The 17,217-nt window shown below is 47.0% G+C and overlaps 3 protein-coding genes across 3 annotated transcripts; 2 read left to right on the top strand and 1 right to left on the bottom strand.

Moving 5' to 3' along the window:
- Positions 1-418: 418 nt before the first annotated feature.
- THITE_2014679 (uncharacterized protein) lies at positions 419-1,431 on the top strand (the record flags this gene model as incomplete). Its single annotated transcript, XM_003649335.1, has 4 exons — positions 419-932; positions 1,005-1,122; positions 1,190-1,257; positions 1,322-1,431. Coding segments are annotated over 4 exons (810 nt in total), but the record flags the coding sequence as incomplete, so codon positions are not given.
- A 794-nt stretch (positions 1,432-2,225) lies between these two features.
- Positions 2,226-3,031, top strand: THITE_41571 (uncharacterized protein; the record flags this gene model as incomplete). Its single annotated transcript, XM_003649334.1, has 3 exons — positions 2,226-2,253; positions 2,328-2,900; positions 2,994-3,031. Coding segments are annotated over 3 exons (639 nt in total), but the record flags the coding sequence as incomplete, so codon positions are not given.
- A 346-nt stretch (positions 3,032-3,377) lies between these two features.
- On the bottom strand, positions 3,378-7,560 carry THITE_40294 (uncharacterized protein; the record flags this gene model as incomplete). Its single annotated transcript, XM_003649333.1, has 3 exons — positions 3,378-4,858; positions 4,919-6,015; positions 6,068-7,560. The coding sequence occupies 3 exons, from the start codon at positions 7,558-7,560 to the stop codon at positions 3,378-3,380; spliced, it is 4,071 nt and encodes a 1,356-aa protein (XP_003649381.1).
- Positions 7,561-17,217: the final 9,657 nt, after the last annotated feature.

Below are 17,217 nucleotides of genomic sequence, written 5' to 3'. Positions count from 1 at the left end.
CGTAGTGAGGGCACGACGCAAGCGTAGGAATCTGTCTCGCCGTTGGTTGCCGGGTGGGAGCGTAAATTACACGAGCCCGCGCCACAAGCAAAAAGTATCCGTAGCTGATCAGCCCATCCCAACAGCTTTTCGGATCTAGGCGTCAACTAGCCGCCGTGACAAGCCGGCATCGGGTAGAGATCGGACGGAACTGGGGCGAGAACACCGCTTAGTGTAATGACGTCCGTTTTGTATGAAACAAGCCACAAAACCTCCTCGCGCAGTCGTCTTGGACCGAAGTACCTACCTTATTCAACTCCTCACCGCGCGCCGCTTTCTCTCTTTCATTCAAAGGGTGCGAGGATAGGACCAGTTTGGCCCCGTCCCCTGATCCGCCTCGCCCACCACCGCCCCGATGGCCGCCGACCCCGTCAACCCTGCGCAATCCAGCGCGCCGCGGCTCGTCTTGTGCATGGCCCTCATGGCCGGCATGTCGTTCCTGTTCATGACGGCGCGCCTCGCATGCAAGCGCAGCCGCGGCCGCAGGCCCGGCCCGGACGACTGGATCCTCCTCTCCGCGTGGCTCTTCCTCGCGACGTACGTCGCGCTCACCATCTCCTCGACGACGTTCGGCGTCGGCCGCCACCTCGCCGCGCTGTCTGAGCACGAGATCATCTGGTCCGGCAAGCTGCTGTACATCGGCGAGTTCTTCGCCATCATCGCCGTCGCTGTCGGCAAGACCTCCTTCGCGGTCACGCTGCTCGGTCTCGTCATAGAGCGGTGGCAGACGGTGCTGCTGTGGTCGGTGATTGTGAGCGTGAATGGGATTATGTGGACGTGTGCCACGCTGCTGCTGGCTCAGTGCCGCCCGACAGAGAAGCTGTGGAATTTTCGATTGGAAGGGGAGTGCTGGGCGCCTCATATCTTTGTGCTGTACTCGGTTTTTTCGGGCGGTAAGTTGGTAACTTTCTGCTTTCGCTCCGTCTGGACTGTTCACCGGGGTACTAATCCGTCTGATTACACAGCCTGGTCTGCTGCGATGGACGTGGTGATTGCCATGTTCCCCTGGGTGCTCCTCCTGCCCACCCGGATGAAGCTGCTGGAGAAGATCGGCATTGGCGTCGCTATGAGCCTGGGGGTATTGTAAGTACGTCGAGACCGTCGCAGTTCCGTCCCCCTTTTTGCTAACTATCAATTACGCCGTCTTCAGTGCCGGCATCACGGGGACGATCAAGACAATCTTCCTCTTCCATGTCCCGCCCCTGTCGGATTTCACCTGTACGTTCCAAAACAACCGAGTGTATTGAGGCGCAAGGAGGGAGTGGACTGACGCCCTCGCGAGACTGTTCCACCAATCTCTTAATCTGGGCAGCCGCAGAATCAGCAGTCATTATCAGTGCCGCTTCGATTCCCTTCCTGCGCCCCCTGCTGAAAGCAGTCACCGACAGCACCTGCCTGAGAATTGGAACGCGCGACGACGTTCCTTTGCGCGGGCACGCCCGCGTCTCCGCATATCCGAGGATAGAGCTGCCAATGATTCGTTCCCCTGAGGGGCAGAGTGGTCACTGCGAGGGCGAAGGAAGTACCATCGATCGCGTATAACAAGCCTCAATGGGATTCCCTAATCCAATTAATGATGCTATGTACCGGGAGCAGCGGTGTCTCGGGGTCGGGGATTAAAGAGGCTGGCAGACGGAATAGAAATGGGGAGGATTCCCATTAACGCTGCAGAGTCATGAAAGAGGATACATTTCAACACTATGCATCAAGTAGGCAGCTCCAGGCTTGGCTGAACGCTTTATTCAATTCGATGCATTGCTGCACAGGCGAGGGGTATCAGCTCAAGGAACTGGGGGTCGCAGAAGTCGGGCGGGCATGACATCATTCATTCCGCCTCGGCTGGACAAGAAGGGTCCGGTCCATCAGCATGATGCCATCCGACTCCTTCACTGGATCAACCACAATCAAGTCCCTTGAAGACAGAATTCCTCGGAATTTTTCTGTTGGCGGACCTCCACGATTCATGGCCCGATTCACCGTGTTGCTTGCCACGATTGGGTCGCTAGTTGCTGGGGCCTGCGCCCAGGAGCAGCATCCGCAGTATCCGCAGCATGTCTTGACCGGACCGTCTCGGGCGGCCGAGCCATCGGCAAAGGCCGCAGAGGTGATCCGGGAACGGTACGTCCGTCGCGCGCTTGTTGGGCAGAGTGACTTGACCATTTGGGTCTGACTATGCACCTCACAGGCTGAAGCTAGCTGAAATTATCCCTACCGGTAGGAGGGGACCAACATATCGACGCCTCCATGGCCAGTTTTGTGTGACAATACGCTAATCAGTCCCTGGCCAGTCCTCGATGACTTCGTGCCCTCGCTCGGCCTGCACGTCACCTGGTCCTTCTGGGAACGCGCGCTTCTCGGCAACACGCTTCCGCCGGAGAAGCTCCAGGACGAGCCGACCATCGCGCTGCACGACATCCTGGCCGCCGCATCCCCGGCGCTAAAAAACGCACGCGCAGCCAACGTGACCTACGTGATCACGCTGACCGACCCGGACGCGCCCTCGCGCGACGAGCCCGAGTGGTCCGAGTTCTGCCACTGGGTCGCGTCGGGCGTGCTGAAGCCGGGGCTGTGCGACCCCAAGGAGCCCGCGCCGTGCGTGCCCGTGCTGGCCGACCTGGACGAGGTCGTGCCGTACAAGCCCCCCGGCCCGCCGGCGGGGACCGGCAGCCACCGCTACGTGTTCGTGGCGTTCGTGCCCAGCAACGGCACGACCGACCGGCTGCACCTGTCCAAGCCGGCCGCGAGGAAGCGCTGGGGGTATGACGAGACCTGGTGCGGCGGCGGCGCCCACCAACACAACCACGACCACCACACGAAGGGTGCCAGGGAGTGGGCGGCAGAGAACGGGTTGGCGGCTGTGGGTAAGTGGCCCTACATGATGCACGTCAACTGGAAACGTGTTGTTTGCTTGCTTGTGCGATCTCAGTGTGCTCATCGGCGAGTCTTCTAATTAGGGGCCAACTTTATCTACGCCAGAAATAAGCAGCAGTGAAATCAGGAGAAAGTTCGGCCATTGGGTGGGTAAAAGGGAGGAGGTCGAGGCGGGCGATGTTGGAAAAGGGGTTCAAGGGTGTGTTTCGAGTAATTTTGCTTTCCAGCCTCGAACGGCTCTTTGCATATCAAGAGCTTGGGATTCACGGTGTGACGGATTTCGCGTGAATCATACACGAATATTGAGAAATGGAAGATCGAAGACCCTTTCATCGTTAACAACCTCGTTACCCTTCCTGTCACCAGAACGCCGGGAATAGGTCAATCCAGAACCCAACGCCTTCAGATATCACACATTGCCTCCCCAAGGCCTCCAGATCCGTACCAAAAGAACAACAAAAAATCAATCATCCAGCCAATAACTTCCCCTGCACCGGGGCCAAGTTCGCCTTCCGTTCGCTCTCCTGCTGCCACCGCCTCAGCTCCTCCAGATTCACCTGGCCGATGATATTCCCCCTCTGCGTGCGCAGCTCCGTCATCTTCATCTCGTGGCTCTCACGCAGCCCGGCGAGCCCCTCGTGCCGCGCCTCCCGCCCCAGCTGCGCCTTCCTGCACAGCTGCTCGTACTCCTGCACCATCCGCCGGTTCTCCCACGCCAGCTGTTGCGCCCGCCGGTCCTCGCGCGCCTGCCATGCCTGCCATGCCTGCCGCTGCCTGTCGCGCAGGTGCGCCAGGCTCTGTGCATGCCGCACGTTCTTGGCTTCGGTGGCGAACTGCAGCTTGTCGCGCCGGTGGGCCAGCTGCTGTTGGTGGGTCTCGTGGCGGTGGAAGCGGTCAGCCTCGCGCTTTTGGTTGAGCATGGCGATGTCGTCATTGTGGCGCTGCCAGCGGATGGTGGAGTTGACGGCGGCTTGGCTCAGTTTGATTTGAGAATCGTTGTGGTGCTTCTCGGCTGCCATCAGGATCGCCTGGTGGTGGTCGAGCCCGCGGTGGCGGCGCTGTTGCTGCGAAACGTCTTCGCGGTGTTGGAGGGTCCGATAGTGTTTGTCGTCTTCGAGCTGGGCGAGCGCGATGGCTTTCTCACGCTCCCGCCGGATCGTGTTAGCGTGTTCTTCCTCCATCAGGCGGTTCTGTCGCTCGCGGGCGCGGCGCTCCCGCTCGTACTCGCGGATTTCCTCTGGTAGGCCGACGGCATCGGGAGGTTGCGTCTCTTCCATGGAGGCATAAAAGCGATCTTCGCAGCCGTGGGCTTTTAGGAGCTGCAAAAGTGCGTCCGAGCAGGGGCCGGAGAGGATGCCCTTAGAGACGTACACGGTGGGGGAGTAGTGCAGGGTTCCCTGTTGGTAAGTGTTTTCGTGACTGTTCAGTGTCCGATACAGCACTCGGTCGAGCAAAAGCCGCGTGATGGCTTCGTTGTGTTGGTTGTCGAGTGCGAGGAAGATCACAGTTTTGCCGTGGACCTTGAGCAGTGGGCTCGCATCGACAGACGCGAGGAGATCTAGGCATTCTTCCGCAACGGCGACGTCGGATGGGGCATTGGCCTTCAAGGCGATCTCTCCCAGGGCCGTGCGTCCCCCGTGCTTGATTGACCTGTAATTTGGATCGTGGCCGGCTTCCAGAAGACGCTTCATCACCTGCAAATGGAAGCCCCGGGATGCTTCGTGAAGGCTCCCATCGTTCACGACGGGTTTGGCCTTCAGTAACAGCTTCACCATTTCCGAATTCCCGGCGCGCGAAGCGTAGAAGAGCGCTGAACGTCCTGCCGCATCCTTGGCAGAGACTCTCGCCCCAGCGTCGATCAGCATCTGCACAACGTCAATCAGGCCGAACTTCACAGCGAGAAGTAGCGGCGTAGTTCGTGTCTTGGGTGTCGTGTACGAGATATCGGCTGATTTGATTAGCGATGGATGGAGCACTTCCTCCAGTTGGACGACAAGACCGCACTTACCCCCATGATGAATCAGCGCCTTGATGACTGCAGGACTGATGAGTCCTTCCTCTTGAGCCAAGGCCCACATCAACACGGACGCCGGCTCCAGCTCCGAACTGACGACCCTGTTTTCTCTGTTTCGTGCAGACTCGGCGTACAGTCGCATTGGGATGGTCACCTCCAGATGGCATCCAGCTTTGACGAGACCGTCCAAAATCGCGGTCGAACTGCCATAACTCTTCAGGCAAAGCAGAATGGGGGGTGGCATGCCGGGAATGGACCGATTGAAATCGGGAGTGACGGAAGACTTGTCCGCGAAGATGGAGATGAGTTGCAAGAGAAGTGCCTCTCTGTGATGAGCCATGATCGCAGCTGTGAGCGCAAGCGTGGCTGATGAAGACGTCGCACCGTTCGCCAATAACAGGGACAGGAGAAATGGGTCTCCCCGGCTCGCAGCGATGCTCATCGCCTTCCCGTTCTCGTGATTTACATCGGCATTGGCGGCAAACAATCTGCGGAGCATGACCCCAGCCAAGCCAGCCTTGGGCTCCTGGCAGGCGAGGTGGTCCACAACTTCCACCAATGCTTTACTGACGATGGGTCCGGATGCGCCTCGCTGGAGGAGGATATCTACCACGTCAACATGCTCGAAGGCAATCCACTGGGTGCCGCGGCTGATGATGGCGGCAAAAGCCTGCCCGTAGATGTTCCCGTCGTGGTCCAGGTATTCTGAAAGCAGGCGGAGCAGATCACGGTCAAGGGTGGAGGCCGCGTGCTTGACGCACAATCCATCCTCAAGGGCAGCTTCCGCCCCTGAATCAAGGAGCATCTTCGCCAAGGCCAAATCTGTCTGCTCTTCCAACACGACATGCTTCAGCGCCATGTTGAGGTGATCGAGCTGCAGCCGACTCAGAAGCTCTCCGAACAGGGTAATTCGCTCTGGTCTGGAAGTCTTCAGTGCTTCCAAGACGGCTGTGAACAAAGGCTTGTACTCGATCCCCTGGCTCAGGAGTAAATGGAAGGTTTCAGGGCGGAAGTTCCGTATGGCGTAGATGAAGACTTCCCCGTTGTTGTAGTTCACGGAAGCGCGGGTGAGAAGCAATTCGACCAGAGCCCTGGCGTTTGCGTCAGCAGGCGCAGGGATGTACAAGTAGATTCTCCACTCACGAGTTTCCAGGCTCGCCCTTGAAGACGGACACGAGAGCCTTGCCAGCAGCATCCTCGTTGATCTGGTGGCGAACCAGCAGCTCGACTAGCGCTTGCTTCTTATGGCCGTCAGGCACAGCCATGGCCCAACCTAACGCCGCACCTAGCGATTCAGGAGAGGGCTCTTTGGCCACGATCTCCTCCGCCACCTCCACACATGCTGATCGGACCGCTATTTGCAAAGCCTCCCCCTTCGCGGCGTTCACATCGGCGTTCCCTTCGTGAAGGAGCAGGTAGAAGAGTCGCATGTTCCGCTCGGTGCTGACCTTGTCGCCTCGTTTTGCATCAGCAACGAGGCAGTGGACGGTCTTGATCAAGGCGTCGGCGGCACAAGGACCTTGTGCCCCAGCCTCGATCAGGAGCCTGGTTGCTTCATAGCGAAAGCTTGGGCTGCCAAGGCCGACGGATTGCGAGACGGCAATGGTGAGGCTCGCTGAAGAGGGTTTGAACTCGAGCAGCTTGGCCAGGATATCCAACTGCTCGGCTCGGATCGCTTCAACCAAGGCTGCGGCTTCATACTGACCCGGCGGCCTTTTGTAGCGCAAAATGATGTTCAGGAGCAAAGTCTGGCGCCGCTTCACTGCCTCAACAAGCCCTTCGATTTCCAAACGGGACGTTTCGGGGCCGGTAGCGCCTGCTGACAGGAGCAACTCGAGAATTTGGTGATCCGAGGTGCCGGCTCTCTCTCCCATCATCTGCCGCAGCTTGCCGATGGCAGCATCGAGTGAGCGAGCCGAGGGCTGCACCGTCCCAGAAATGAGAAGCGCGACGAGATCCGGGCGAGAAAGTTCCACGGCTCTTGTCAGGGCGACGGCGTCTCCGTAGTTGACATCGGCCCAGTGGTCAAGCAGCAGTCGTATGACCTCCAAGGACTGATTCTCAACGGCAATGCGGAGGCCTGTTGAGCGACAAGCTAGGCAGGGTAAGTGGTGGCCGGAGAGCAAGACCCTGAGGAGGTCGACCTGGTTGCGATAGACCACCTCTTGGAAGTCGTCGTGCAGGTGAACCGGGCTTGCGCCGTGCTCAAGCAGAGCCGCCAAGACGGCGAGGTTGCCCCTGGCTATTGCGTGGTGGAGGACGCTATCGAGGTTGACTTGGTCGGCATGCGCAGCAAGGACGTGGACGGTCTCGGGACGGCATCGAATTGTAGCGCGAAGGAGGACATTGTTCCTCTCGCCCGGGTCGCTCCGCTGGGTGATCTTGCTCCACGTGGTGGAATGTCTGCGCCGCACAAAGTTGACGTCCGCCCCGAGAGCAAGCAGGCCCTTGACAACGCCGACCGAGCCATCCGCCTCAACGACCTCGGCAAGAACCTTATTCACCTCTCGTGCCGTGAACTCGGCGCCGGCCTGCGAAGAGAACCTGTTCCGAAGCCAGGTGAGCGGCTGCTCGTCGCGGTCGGCGGCACGTTGCGCCTGGAGAAGTCGCGTGGCCTGCTTGATCTCGAGCTCCATGTCATTGCCAGGATTGAGGAACAGGTGTCTGTGGAAGGCAGGTTTGTGAGTACGCCATCGTTGGCCACAGGTGAGTGGGTTCCGTCGGCGATTCAAAGCTGCTCCGTAGGGTGTGTTGCTTGCGGTCCACACCAACTCATGCCAAGTATCCGACCAACGGCCCTCGACCGTTTCCCAAGGTTTGTGTGGCGTGCAGGTCGCATAAGTGAAACCCCATGGCTGATGGCTGCTGTGTCGGCAATCCCGCGCGAACCCCTCACTGGCCCCAGGATGTTCGGTACATCCATGCTGTACTCAGGTAAGCCGGCAGACCTGTTCTTTGCTTGGGACGGCTGGAGAAGTCGCATGAGCTGCGCCGCTCTCGCGCTTTGGGCTCGGCTTGCACGGGCTACCATTGGAGGGGTTCTGGCGACGAAGTAAGGGAAATCCCCGTGTCGCGTCTCGGGGCTACGGTGGCCACTCGTTTGGTGGAGTTGGCGTGATTTGGAACCAGCAAACGGTGCAGCACCAGCCGCTAAATTCAGGGGAAGCTTGCAGAATCGCGACAGCCACGAATCCCCGCCGGCAATTAAGCGCCGTTGGTTCTAGGCTTTTGCCCCTGCGGCCAAGACGCAACCCGACGCGACGGGACAGGGGCCGACCAAGCCTGCAAGCCTGCCGCGCTGCAAGTACCCGGCAGGGCGACGTTGAATGACTGGAAGCGCTGGAATGCCAGAGTTCGACCAACAGCAGCGTGCCACGGAAGCAAGGCTGACAGGTCCCTTTACCAAGCTGTTTGTTCTGGGAGCAGATTGCAGGTTCTGGGATCCTGGGCAACACTTTCAGATGAGTTCGATGGAGTTGGAGCCTTTTCACGCCGGGGTAATTCACCGTCCTGATCTGTATGGCCAGGGAAGCGCCTTCCCACTCCTCATCCTGCAGGCCCATTCTGATGCCCGGGGCTGATGACAGAGCTACTGTGCAGGATGGAGACAATGAAGCTATCACGAAGTGCCTAATACACAGAGATGGTGATCAATGATGGTGGTGTTCGTTGTATTGATCAAAGTGTATAGGAGAGGGCTACTCTGGGCATCCAGATCTATGGCTCTGGTGGATCCTAATTACGGCAGTGCGGCCCGTGGGTGCCGAGCCCCCGGTATTGAGGCCGAGGTTCTGACACACCCCCCCCAAGTCGAGCCACGGCTCTGACCTGCCTACCGTATTTAGTAATACTAATACTATCGCTATTTATATGATTTTTCTGGTTTGGTTGTTCTATAGTGTTAAAGTCTTTCCATTGCCCAGATCCTTCTAAGTGCCTACCTATCTCAGTTCTATATCCTTAGGTTGCAAACTAAACCTTCTTCTCAGCTACTAGTATAGGCTAGCTCGCCTAGTGTTCCTTTTTATATACCTGGTTAGCGTGTAGTTCGATTAGGTGCTTGATGTCGATTAGGTTACACTTGGTAACGAATCTCTTATAAGGCTCTAGGTTCAGTGCCTTCGTCAAGCCATCTGCTAGCATTTCCTTAAAGAGCATATATTCCACTTTGATTCTCTCGTTCCACGCTTTCTAACATAGCTAGTGGTTATAAATATCAATATACTACAACTTTGTCTATAGGGTAGCTACTTCAGCTATAATTAGCCAGATTGTCTAGTAGTTGTTGCATTAAATAGAGAGGTGGTGGTCGTTCAGTTCGATCGATAGCTCCTTCAATAGGCGCTATAGGAATATACCTTCCTTGGCCGCCTACGCTAGGGCAAGGAGTTCTACCTCTATAGTTAATATAGTAATAGTGTCTTGTTTACTAGTACACTATATAATAAGCCTACTAAACTATATAATAACGTAGTTTTATAAGCTTTTGTAGTCGAGGCTATTGTTGGCGAAACTAGTATTGCTAGCTACAATTAGAATATCGCTATTGCCTAGTTGGAGCACTAAGAACTATATCTTATAGAGGTAATATAGCACCTTATTAGCTACCTTATAGTGTTTAGATCTAGAGTTCTGATTGAACTATATAAGCTATAACGTTGTAAAGACAATATCTAGCTATATATTAATAGCTATATATAGGATAGAGCTGATCTTCCTTTAATATAGGCTTACTAACCTACTAGTTATAATCTCTAAGTATAGGAGCAGTTCCTTTATATCTATAGGTGTTTTCTCTTTCTTCTAGTCTTATATAAGCTGGTAGATCTTCTCGATATATACTGTTTAGCTAAGCTACACTAAGCGCTTTGTTCAATTATAGTAGACCTCTATTCTAAGGAACTAGTGTAAGTCATCGCCGCCTATAAGTTTATAACGGGCCCTTAGGCCGTTGATTAGTTCTTTTATACGCTTATAGTCTCTCTTATAGTATATAAGGACGATGTTATCGATATAAAAGAAGATAAGGATACCTTTGTTCGTTATAATATAAGGTTCCTAAGGTTCTACTTAGAAATCTAAGGTCTAGAGCGTACTAGTAAGTGCCCTTTGCTAAAGGAGAGGCGACTGTGTGCTATAGGCTATATAGAGCCTTCTTTAGCTTTAATACTATTCTAGGCTTACAATAGCCCTGGGGCATCTGTATAAAGACATCCTTGTCAATCTCTACGTTTATAAACGTATTGACTACATTGAATTACTTCAGTTTAAGATCGAATTGTATTATAGTTGTAAAGACTGTTCTAAACGATCTGTAACAGGAGTCTTCAAGCGCTACTAGTAAGATGCCTCAAGGCGAAGAAGCACAACAGTATTATGGCAGTGACTAGGGCAAGTGGTTACCGTTTCTAAGGCGACGCTATCTAAATGTATCTCCTATTGTCATTAGAGACTGATCCTTAGAGGATTAGGAATCCCCCTCCACCTTAGTAGGCGACTGCCCACCCTTTTAGTTATAGTCTATAGGCTCTAATCCTATACGTTATATTGTACGTTATAGATACTAGCTTCTAGGTTCTAAGTGCTCACTCTGTTCTAGAACTATACCAACGCTTGCTCAACAACGGCTTATGTATATACTATAACAGTTTATTCTCCCCTCTATAGAACCTGTCCTCAGGTTTAGACTTTGTAGTCGGCAGTGTACTATATTGCCTAATCTTCTAGAAAAGGTCCGCCTACCTATATAGGCTTACCAACTAGCAGGATAAAGGGTAATATATTGTCTATTTGACTATAAGCTTTGCTAGAGATTTAGTGGGGTATTCCTATAGAGTTAGACTAGTTGCTAAGGCAACGTATATAGTACGCTTCGCCCTTTTTATAACAATTTATATTTTACTATTATATATAGACTACCTACTCTTTACTTTAAATTTATATTGTTATAGCTATATTTCGCGCTTTATACTTCCTTTTCTTTATATATTACTGTCTTATTAATTACAATGCCCTCTTCTTCTTTATTTACTCGCTTTACATTCCTACGCTTGTTACTATCTATATATTGTCATTTCTCCTTGTTTTATATTTACCGCCTTCTCTCTACTAACTTATTATAGATCTTAAAAGGTTTCTTACGCTTCTTATATACAAGAAGTCACTATGCCTTAAATGTCTATATACCTTATATCAGAACCTCCTACTTAACTCGTTGATATCTATTATCCCTAAGTATATTATTACTAAATCGTCATCGAGCTATTATAATTAATATATAAAGAGAAAAGATATCTATATATCAGTAGATAGCTTAGGACTAACACTTAGTAGTAGTTTACCTACTAATTCTATTAAGCTATTAGTACAATGTCTAGCAATTTGACTAATCTAATAATTAGTTTATATATTGCTCACCTCCTCTATAAGGCTAAGAAGAGTCAGATTCTATCTAATTGCAAGTCCTTTAGTAGTTAGGAGGACGATAAAGAATTCGCTCTTTTGGACAATATTCGCTATAGTATTATATATTTATTGAAAAAGTTGATTAATATATTCTACGCTATAGACAAGGTTTACTACTATATCTTCGATATTATACTAAATAAGTGTTTTACCACTGAGTAGCAGTTAGCCTTTAAGGCTATAGTAGTAAAGTATATAGAGCTGAACATCTCCCTCTTCCTACGCCCTAAACGCCTTAAGAATATATCTAGGGCGAAGGTAAATTACTTCCATTTATCCCTTAGGTTTAACGATAGGATCGCTAATAGCGATTTAGCACTAATATAATCTAGAGGTCTAGGACCTAAAGAGGGCGTGCCACCTACGTCCCAACGATATAGGTTACCTCGCCTAGACTTAAGTAAAATATAATTTCGCTAAGGGTCTAATTTTACTACTTGCCAATAAGATTAGCAATTATAACAATGCCTTTGACCTTATAGAGCAGGTCTGCCTACTATATAATTCGTTGACCTAGCGTTCTCTAATAGTCTAATTGGAGTTTTAAAGGAGGGATCTAGTTGTTTTGTTTATATATACCTATATAAATTAGTTTATATATATTAGTCTCTAGCTACAACTAAGCTAACCTAATATTGCTATATTGTATACTACTTAATACGATTTAAGCGTCCTCCCCTCGTTTTCTTTTAGTAGTAGCTTTATATATTCGCCGAAACTAGTGAATTAATTACTATATGTTCGCTATATTGTCTTTGTAGACCTACTAGTTGTATTCTAAGAGCTAACCTACCTACTTTATCTAAAAGAACGTCTTGCCTTCGATTTACTATCTAGCCTACACTTCCTCGACTTCCTATTTCTCATTATCCTCTAAGTCTAGCATTAGCATCTAAGCTTCTTTAACTATAGTCTATAGATACTAAGGCTCTAATAAAGCCACTAGGAATATATTGTACAACCTTATATACTTGTATAGCAATGCTAACCGATATACTAACGACCCTACTTAGTCCAACACTTAGAATAGCCTAATAAACCAAGGCTTTAGCCCAAGGCTTTAGCTTTTTACTAGTCTTAAGTTTCAAGTTCTAGGTAGACAGCTTAACTAGAGCTCTCTTTTAAAACTTTATTAGCTTATATTTTTTATCGTAGTACTGTTTCTAACTTGCTATAGCGTTAGCCCAGTGTTGCTCTAACTATTAACGCAATTCCTTAAGTTTCTTAATCTATTCTACTATATTAGAGTATAGTACCCTCTTCTATTAAGCATTGTCCTTGATACAACGAGAGATTGTAGAGTCGTAACTTATAAATATATAAAAAGGAGTAATCCTAGTAGTAGTATTAACAAAGTTATTATAAGCGAATTCGGCTTTAGAGAGAAGGGTTGCCTAAGTAATAGGGTTTATAAAGGCGAAATATTGCAAATATTGGATAAGGGTTTAGTTTATTTGTTTAGTTTATCTATTAGTCTAAGGGTAAAACGTTATTGAGAGTCTCCGGTTTACTTAATTAAAATAACAAAGATTGCTTTAAAATTAGAAGGTGAAGACCAACCCTCGATCGCTAAAATATCTATAAGGTACTCTGTACTTAAGTTCAATTTCTTAGTAAAGGAGTTTAGCTAGTTCCTAGCTTTGAATAGAAGTTGAGATAGGGAAAAATCAACTTATCTTTGTATATTAGTCAACTACAACTAGGATTATATCCTTTTCGCTATCTAGTTGTTCTACTATAGGAAAATCTATAATAAAATCTATAGCAATTTTGCTCTAAAGTTAGATTAGTACTAGCAGGGATTAGAGGTTGCTATAGGGTCGATACTTTACTAGTTTTTAGTACTAATATACTAGGTAGGTATTACAATATTCGCTAACATCTCTATTAATATCTAGCTAATAGTATTTTCGTTATAGCAACTCCTTAGTTTAGTTGTAACTAAAGTGGCCTACTAAAGGGTTATTATAGTATCGCCTAAGGAGCTCTTATTTTATAGCTTCCTTAGTAGGGATATAGAGCTTAGCTTAGTATATTAGTTCGTTATTAGATCCTAACTCCTATTTAAAAGCAACGTTAGTTCTTCGCTATAGAGTTTTTAGATAGTCCTTGATTTTTTACGTCACTAGATCTAAGTCCTACAACTCTAAGATCAACTCTTTTATTGTTTAAGAAGGTACTAAGTTATATAGGGCTTCGCTTTATATATAAATAGCTACAATCTTTTTAGGTACAATTTACTCTCGACTAAGCAATTCTTCGAGTTCGTCTATACTAAGAGGCTCTTAAGTGCCCTACTTTACTAGCTAGGTAGTGACTATCTAACGTTTTATAGCTATCTTAAAGCTAATATATAGCTAAGTCTCTACGCTACTAGGCATCTAGTATCCTATGCCTATCTATATAATAGATTGAATATATAGAAGTCTCTCTTCTACGAACACTTGCTAAAGTCCAACCATCTTGTTTTATAGAGTTGGCAACTACGCTATACGTTCTAAAGCCGACCCTTCTTCGTAGTCGGGTCTCCTCAATAGTTAGGTCTCCTCAATAGCTCGTTGACAGAGTTTTGCTTGCCTACTTGATACTTAATAACAAAATTGTACTCTGCAAGGTATATACACCACCTGGCTTAGTGCCTATTCAGGTATATTTGCTTTATAAAGCTCTATTAATTGTTGTAGTTAGAGAGGACAGTGATAGGAAAGTTACTCTCTTTAATATAATAGCGCCAATGTTTAAAGGCCTTAATAATTGCTATTATTTCCTTATTAGATGTCCTATAATTCTTTAGCAATCCTAAGAACTTAGCTAACTAAAAGGCTATAGGTCGTTTTGTTCTATTGTCTTCCTCCTAAAATAGGACCGCTCCTATAGCGAAGTCGAAGATATCAGTCTCAATAGTTACTTTTCTCTATAGGTTATAGTAGTATAATGTTGATACTTCTATAAAAGCTTGCTTAAGTCGCTTAAAAGCTGTTCGTTCTTTGTTAGCAAATTAGAGAGATCCTAGCTTCCTCCTCTTTTCTAATCCCTTTAGCAAAGTAGTTAGAGGTAGCGCTAATTCTAAATAATAGGAAATAAACCGCTAATAAAAATTATAGAATCTAAAAACGATTTAAATATCCTAGTAAATAGTAGGTTCTAGCTATTCTTAAATGGTTTAGACCTAAGCTATATCTATAGTAATTCTTTTAGAAGTTACTAGGTATCTAAGGAATTTGACTTTATATTAGTAAAACTAGCATTTACTTAGCTTATAGTATAACTATACTGCTTAGAGCTTCTTAAGGACTTGTCGAATATAGGAAGTATAGGTGTTATAGTCCTTTAAAAAGATTAGGACGTTATTAAGGAAAGCTATATAGAAATCGTCTATAAGTTGCCCTAGTGCCTAATAAATATAGCTTTAAAAAGTTGCTAGAGCGTTAGTTAACCTAAAAGGCATAACTAAGTATTTGAATAGGCTATATTAAGTATAAAAGGCTATCTTCTACTCGTCTCCCTCCTTAATATAGATTTGGTTGTAGGCCTCTTTAACATCTAATTTACTAAAGTCCTTAGTACTAATTATATAGTCTAAGATTTCTAAGATCAAGGGCAGTAGATAGCGGTTCTTCTTTATAATTTTATTGAGCCCTCGGTAGTCAATATAGAGTCGGAGGGTACTATCCTTCTTAGGTATAAACAAAACTAAGCTTATAGCTAGGCTCTAAGATTTTTAGATACGCCCTTTTGCTAAGTTTTTACAAAGGTATTCTTTAATAATATCTAACTCCTTTTAAGCTAATAGGTAAATAGGCTCTACTAGCGGTATTGTACCTAGCAATAGTTCGATAATATAATTGGTCTTATAGTATAGTGGCAGTATATTGGCTTTAGTAAGGTTCAATACGTTAGTAAAGTCTTAAAGCTCTTTAGGGATTTCGTCCTTATATTAGGACAGTTTTATCTACGCCTCCTTATCCTCTTCCTCCTTAGAGAATAGAGCTTATAGTATATTAGGGTATACAAATAGAGTATAAACGTAGGGTTTTTAGTATAACGTCTTAGCGAACTGCTTTAGATGTTTAAAACGAACTTTAGTAATCTTAGGTATAAACTACTATTCTTTAGCTACTAGAAATAGTAAGATACATTCTTCTACTATTATAGGTATCCCTAAAATGATAGCCGACCCTTCTTCGATTAATAGGTAGTCAATAGCTATATAGAGGACATTGAGTCTCTACGTTACGCCCTTTCTATCTAAGAGTTCTAGGAGTATAGAGAACACTCTATACGACTAGGACATTTGAGCGTCTACTATATAAGTCTATAGCAAAGAAGGCTTTACTATAGGAAGGTAATACTATTTTATAAATTTAAGGCTAACTATATTAATTTTAGTATAAATGTCTAAATCTACTATAACCTCCTAGGGTTTCTTAGTATATAGGATAGTAGTAGCTTAGAAGCATTCTATAACTCAGTCCTTATATAGGAGAAGTGCACTAGTAGTACTAGGGTCTACTATTAGGCATTGGCTTTTCTCTCCTTTACGCTATTGTTTTATAAGCGACTAGTACTAAGTTTTTACCTAGCTCTTAGAGTATAATAAGTACCTTTATACCCTTAGCGTCTTATACTTTTAACTTTGTCTACGCCTTTAGACTTTTCTAGGTAGTTGTAGAAGAAGTAACCTATTTTGCTATAGGTCTAGTAGGTAAATAGGCTATTACCTTTGTCCTTTGTGTCACAGCATATGCGCGAGCCGCTGTTGAGCAGGAGCCGGCATAGTTCTAAGACGGAGTGAGCACTTAGAACCTAGAAGCTTGTATCTATAACGTGCAATATGACGTATATACTCGAAGCCTGGGAGCCGTAGCTAAAAGGGTGGGCAGTCGCCTACCGAGGCGGAGGAAGATTCCTAATCCTCTAAGGATTAGTCTCTAATGACAATAGGAGATATACTTAGACAGTGTCGCCTTAGAAACTGTAACTACTCGCCTAGGTCATTGCTATAATACTATTATACTTCTTCGCCTTAAGGCATTTTACTAGTAGCGCTCAAAGACTTTTATTATAGATTCTAATCCTTCTTCCTCTATTAGCTAAGATACTATCTATTTATAGTACTCCGACTTAGATACCTATATCCTTGTCCTATTTATCGCTATCTATTATCGTCAATTCGCTTATAAATCTAGTATAACTTTATAACTTAGAAATGGGGTCCTTTCTTAGCTCTTGCCGCCTATCTCTTTTACCTCCTAGTGTTCTACTACGAGAAGAACTGTTCTTTATAGGGGACCTGCTATAGAAGGTGTAGGCCTACGTTACCTAACTTTAGGCTCTAAAGGAACTTAAAGACTAGGAGTAGGAATTGCTTTAGTCGCTAGGAATAAGCGAGCTGCCTAATAAACAAAAGAGAGATAGTACTAGATTAGCCGATAATAGCGAGGATAGAGGGTAGGATCGTTAAACTATTAAAGTCAAGAACATTATACTATTGGAAGAGAACGTTACCTTCTAAAAGTATTAAATTTAGCTTTAAGACCTTTATCAAGCCTTTAAGGGCAACCCTAAACGCTTTAAAACTAAAAAGAATTAGATCCTCTTTACTATCAATAAGATAGAGTAGACGTTATATACCTACTAGTATAGCTATTGCAACAACTTGCTAAAGGAGGAACGAAATATAGCTAAGTCGATATAGTAGGTCCTTAAAGATTAGACCACTTTATATATTAAGGACTTTGCTAATAGTTAGTTAGAAATTATAAAGGCTATCGACTAGGCAAAGCAATAAGAGGGCTAAAGCCCTTTAAACTTCTACTAGTACCTCG

Source organism: Thermothielavioides terrestris, chromosome 1 (genome assembly GCF_000226115.1).
Source record: "Thermothielavioides terrestris NRRL 8126 chromosome 1, complete sequence".
NCBI classification, from domain to species: domain Eukaryota; kingdom Fungi; phylum Ascomycota; class Sordariomycetes; order Sordariales; family Chaetomiaceae; genus Thermothielavioides; species Thermothielavioides terrestris.
Note: the sequence above shows the minus strand (reverse complement) of the source record. Positions and strands in the feature narration are given on the sequence as shown.